The sequence below is a fragment of the Idiotropiscis lumnitzeri genome, chromosome 18 (assembly GCF_059441095.1).
Source record: "Idiotropiscis lumnitzeri isolate Australia: NSW breed Sydney's pygmy pipehorse chromosome 18, RoL_Ilum_1.0, whole genome shotgun sequence".
Classification (NCBI taxonomy): Eukaryota; Metazoa; Chordata; class Actinopteri; order Syngnathiformes; family Syngnathidae; genus Idiotropiscis; species Idiotropiscis lumnitzeri.
Genome location: NC_142408.1, coordinates 15,218,511 through 15,224,510, shown reverse-complemented (window position 1 = coordinate 15,224,510; position 6,000 = coordinate 15,218,511). Strand labels below are relative to the sequence as shown.

General features: G+C 43.6%; 1 protein-coding gene across 3 annotated transcripts in view; it reads right to left on the bottom strand.

Moving 5' to 3' along the window:
* Positions 1–6,000, bottom strand: part of dennd1a (DENN/MADD domain containing 1A) — a 184,997-nt gene that overhangs the window by 130,001 nt on the left and 48,996 nt on the right. For 2 of the 3 annotated variants that reach the window (XM_088282175.1, XM_088282177.1), the window contains one exon: positions 3,246–3,295. The exons of the other annotated variant lie outside the window; for it this stretch is intronic. In XM_088282175.1, the coding sequence (XP_088138301.1) occupies positions 3,246–3,295 (50 nt within the window). The remainder of the gene's footprint in view (positions 1–3,245; positions 3,296–6,000) is intronic. 3 annotated transcript variants of the gene reach the window in all.

Sequence of the window (6,000 nt, the reverse complement as noted above, 5' to 3'; positions counted from 1 at the left end):
TCGCCCCTTCCCGGCATTCAGATATACTGACATTATATGCGTCAAAGTAATTCTATTCATGCACACTACCCTATATGAGTGTTTTAGTGCCAGATATGTACGAATAAATAGTAATATTAAATAGTTCAATAGTTAGAATTTTAGGCTAGACTCAGAAGACAAGGTTTGACTCTAGGAGAAGAGAATAAGAACATCAAAGACATCAGCTCACATCACCAAGATAAGTGTCCAGAGGATAAGTCCAAGTTTGGGAAGGAAATGGATTTGGATGAGTGAAAAGCTGTGAGCAAGTTATAACATGAAAAATGATAAATAAACTACACATTTTAGCAAATGACTTATGGACTCTATGATGAATGACTCAGTCAAGCAAAAAGTAAACAAACCCGCCAGGGTATCAGACCAAGGCACACTTCACAAGTCCTGTATTAGACTGGGTATTACACTGTCAAAATGTAGAGAAGAATGTGTTAGGATACAGCGGACAAGTGGGACTGCCAGGAAGCCGGTGTGCGGAGGATAAGCCGGCATTGATAGACTTTGCAGCCAGCCGCAGCGGTTGCTAACAATACAAAACAATAGAATACAACTTTATTACAATATAGCACATTTCACAACAGCTAGAGCTGTAACAAAGTGCTTTCCAAATGGTGTAATATAAATTAGCGGGTACATAACACAGAGTGGACTGGAGCACCGCAGACCATCGTTTGTATTTACAGGTAAGGCGCCCAAAGAGAGGTATATGTAGCGCTACACCATCAATGGCCAATTGCGTGCACATGTTAAAAAATTCAATGCAATGATCACCCCGCGCACATTATAATTATTTCGAGCGTCGCGTTTCTGCAAATTGTGCTGGATCACATGACTCAACCTACTTTTGCATGCTCACCTGAACTGCGTAGTGTTTACGGTTAGTACGTACAATGGAAGTGTGTGCTTTGGACATGAACACAAATACAGAAGATGAAGTGGTTAATGGTGCGGGACTTCAAAAACCTATTGTTAAATTAACAGAAAAGGGTTTGGTTAACAAATTTCAAAAGTTATAAAACAATAGGAAATGTAAACTTAATAATGTTAAGTTAAAGTAAAATTAGAAGGGAACTGAATGAATTTATGTCTCATGGTGATACAAAACAAGGTGGCAAATGTTCTTGATGAATAGAAAGGGTTGTGTGATTAATTCATTGATTACAATACAATACAAGTTTATTTATTGTTGTATTACTTCTGGCTTAAAGCCAAAATGATCCCAAATATTTTTCAAAGGTCAGTCTATGGCTTTCTCAAAGTGCAACACAAATACAAGAAATCATAAAAGAAATTGATTAAGGTGATTCTAATGAGCAACTCTCCTGAAGAGAGCATGTCAAACATGAGCAGCAAGGCCAGCCAAAAAAGTCCACAGCTTCATCTGCTAAGCTAAAGGTAGCAGCAGAAAGAGCTGCGGTGCTGGCTCGTGTGAAAATATTGAAACAGTGGCATCCTATTGAAGAAGTGCAAAATTAAGGAGAAGAATTGAGATGCTTAATTTGGAGGGTGACCTGGTGGCATTTGAAGCATGGATGGATGGGCATTTAGAATGCCAATGAAGAGGGTCAGTCACAAGCACATTCAAATGTAAAGAAAAATGGAGCAATGAATGGAAAGTTTAAACCCCGCTGCCCAAGAGTTGAACCCCCATGTCAATAATGACAGTACAACAAAAAGAGGTAATAAAGATACCACAAAAGGAAAATTAAACACCACAGTGAGGCCACAGAAATTGATTGCATTAATCACATTACAACAGTATCACCTCCTGGAACAAAGAAAATGGAAAATAAATCAGGAGCACCCTCTAGTTGAACAAAATGGAAAAATACATTTTCCAATCAGTCACATTCAACTTGCGATTGAGTTCACTCATCACCTTAGTCTAGGTGTTGACCACTCACCACAAAAGATCAAACATGACCATCAGCTTGCCCATTTCTAATCAAACTGCCAGCATACTCCGAATGTTACAATGAATCAGGAAATTACCAGCTTCAAACAGCAAGACACCTGTTTTCACAATCCAAAAGTGTATGCATCCTCCACGGAAAGAACTGACAGTCATACCATCTTCCACTTCAGGAATCCAAGCTATACCCAGCAGCAATTGTTCCACCTGGCAGGTGGCAAGCAGGTTTCCCCTTCTGTGCTCTTCTCATTGAGAAAATAATATTAGTTATGATAGTATAATCTTATCTTTGAAACATAGTGAATGTAGTGTCATGATTTGGGCTTTAATGGCTTCTTCTGCGAGCACTCAACAATATGCATTGATGATTACACATCAATGTATCATGAACACATGTTGCAAGAAGAAAAAAATACATCAGAAGAATAGAGGAACATTCTGCCTGGAAATTAAAAAAAAGAATGCAACCAAATAGATCAGAAGCGCTTTTATCATGTAGTAAGACAATGACCCTACGCACACTTAAAAAACAATAAGGGGAAGAGGGCTTTGAAATTCCCAAGTCCAGACTTAAACCCAACAGGGCATGCCTACTAAAGTGGGAACTGATGGGCGTAATCGGCCAAAACAAACAACAACTCAAAGACGTAGCAGTAAAAGCCTGAAAAAAACATTACAAAATAAATATACAATAGTTTTGTGATGTTAATGGGTCACTGCCTTTGCAGTTATTGCAAGAAAAGTATTTATGCCCAAATATTATTTCTTACATACTTAAGTCTATTTTAAGCCTAACCAGGTATAATATTTTTGCTCACTAAAGATATGGCTTTTCTTCACAAGTTCTTTTGATAGATTTGTTCGTCTGCAACAAAAATGAAATAATTGGCCTGATTGTTCCTACGCTTTTGGAGAGGTGTGTGTAATGCAGTGTTGTCCACATTATCTTAGAAATTACACTGGCTGAAGCGGGCAGTATGGACCATTAATTCCAGTCTGAGAATCAGGACACTGGAATATTTTGAATGCTTTAATGTCAACAAGGGGAGTCACATATAATTGGGTGTGTATGGATACGCGCATGAATGTGTGAGTGCATGTGCGCATGTATGCCTGTGGGTGCGCATATGTGTGGGTGTGTGTGCGTGTGTGTGTGTGCGGGGGGGGGATTGTCGATGCGAAACAAAACTTTGGTCCCCCCCCCCCCCCCCAAGTCTTTCAGAAAGCGTGTAAATGACAAATGATTAGACAGACACACACAAAAATAGATGAACATAAAGTTTTGTCAGTGTACCTATGCAAGCAGAATGGAAAGCAGAACTTTGGCACAGTCTTAGTAGTTTCCTGGGGAAGATATGACAATTATTAGCGAGGATAGCACTCACTTTCACCATGTCAATATATAAACCCCATTGTGAAACAAATTTAACAAAAACAAACAAAAAAAAAACACTTATTTTTCTCCAATTCAATGACCAAAAAACCGAAGTGTTGATAGTTTGTGAGCATGTGCATGAGGTCTTTGTTTTGTTTGCTGCTGAAGAATTGTTGAAATCTTTCTATCAGTTTGTGCATCATGAGTAATGAATCTTGAGTAATGCGCCGTGAGTAATCTGGTTGAAAACGGCATCCGAACAGCGTTCCCTGGCACCTGTGCTGAATTCATTATTGATATGAGCACACCGAGTGCTGGCGTCATCAATTGCCCTAGGGGCGGTGTTGCCACATTCTATCACTCAAAAAAAACTGCTCCAACAGAATTTTTAGGCACAGTTGAGGCGTTGAGAGTGTCCGTTTGCTGGCCTCAGTATTAAATCTCACTGGAGCAGTTCGTAGCCAAGTATGAAGCGGTTGCGATGAAAATCAGCACCTCCAAATCTGAAACAATGGCCCATAGTTGGAAAAGGGTGGAGTGACTTTTGCAGGTCGGGAATGAGATCCTGTTTCAAGTGGAGGAGTATTTTGTTCGTTTAGCTATAGGACTTGTTGTTATAATCCCAAAAAAAATCAGCACTTTCCTGGTGTTTAGAGTGGGGAAGAAGAAGCAACTCAATTTGACCTGCATGAGGACCAGAGGCTTCACTGGGGTCATCAGGTGGGTGCCCTCCTTCATCGGTGTTTCGTTGATAAACCAACAACACCTCAGGATGGGTTCAACAGCGACACCTGTGCGCCTCAGGTGTGCCCCCCTCTGCCTCTGCTCCTCCTGCCTGTTGTCAAAAATGGAAAGGAGAAGAGTCCTTTACTTGGTCTTTGAAGTCTCCTGTGGTTCTTTGAGGTGTTCCACTTTTCCTCACATTTGACATCTAACAGCCCAAGTGGGGTCCTTCCTCTTCATCCAGAGCCAATTGCTGCCTCTCTCCGCAGCCTCCAACAGCAATTTCACAGCTTGTCGTTGGGCCTGGCCTCGGATCCCCATGCTTCTCAGGAGCCTTGTTGTTGATGTGGCTACAAATCCTCTACACTCGACCTCCACAGGGAGCACCTGTGTACGCCAGCCACGCTGCTCCGCCTCTGCTGCGATGTCCATGTATTTCAGGCTTTTGCGATTATAGGCTTCATCCACTGCAGACTCCCATGGGACTGTTAGTTCCACGATGTACAGGAGTTTCTGTGAGGTTGACCACAAGATCAGGTCTGGCCTGAGATTAGTGGTAATGATCTCCGGTGGAAAGATGAGTTTCTGATCCAGGTCAACTTTCATTTTCCAGTCTCGGGCTGTGTCCAGGGGGGTTGTTTCCACTCTTACAGATGGTCTCCCTGGAAGTTGTCCTGCTTTCACAAAGGCGATTGTGCTTGGGAGTCCAGGCACGTGGGGAGGGAGGGCATTGTTGGTAGTTCTCCTTTTCTCCAGTATGATCGCCAGTTGCCGTAGGACCTGAATGTGCCTCCAGGTGTATTGGCCCTGAGACAAGCTGGTTTTGCAGCCAGTGAGGATGTGTCTCAATGATGCTGGAGTTTGGCAGAGGGCACATGAGGGATCTTCTCCAATCCATTGGTTGAGGTTCGTGGGTGTAGGAAGAACATCGTAGGTGGCTCTGATGATGAAGCTGATTCGTCTTTCTTCCATCCCCCACAGATCCCTCCATGTGAGTTTGCGATGCTCCAGATTCGCCCAGGTGGTCCACTGACCCTGTTTGGCCTGTGAGACTGCCTTTGCGCATCGGTCTGCTTCCTCCTGCTGGCGGACCTCATCAACCACCAGTCTTCTTCTCTGATTGGGTGTTGCTTTGTGCCATGCTGGTCTACTTGTCCCAAGTCCAAACCCGCCTCTCCCCTGCTGAACCTGCCCTACTATGTCTCGATGCCTGAGAGCGGATTCAGCCTGCTGCACAGCCTCAGAAGGGGTCCACTTCCTCCCTGTTGCCAGTTTGAGAGCAGACATTCGTATGGCTATGTCTTGGGATTCTGACAGGGTCATGTCTAGCCTCACTTTGGTGCATTTGTATTGTTCGGTGAGGCCAGAGACCGGTAGCTCCAGCGCACCATGTCCATATAATCCGATGTTGCTCAGGCACCGTGGGAGTCCAAGCCACTTTTTGATGTAGAAGCTGACTGACCTCTCCAGTTTCTCGACTTTAGTGATGGGGACTTCGTAGACTGTTAGAGGCCACATCAACCTTGGGAGCAATCCAAACTGCAAACACCACAACTTCAACTTGCCTGGGAAGGATGTCTTGTCTATGGTGACAAGTCCTTTGATGGTTGCCTCCCTCTGTTGATCGCTCTGGTCCGAGTCTTTGAGGCTTGCATCATACCATCGGCCCAAGCTTTTGACTGGCTGTTCTGACACCAACGGAATGGGTGCTTCTTTGATGTAGAATCTCTGGTCCGCGAGTTTTCCTTTGACGATGGATATGCTCCTGGATTTGCTGGGTTTAAGTTTCATCCGTGCCCACGTTATGTTGTTGTGAAGTTTTTCCAACAGACGTCTGGTACATGGGATGGTAGAGGTTAGGGTGGTCATGTCATCCATGTAGGCACAAATAGGGGGCAGCTGTTGTCCGTTTTGCAGGCGTTGCCCTCCTACAACCCACCTGGAAGATTGG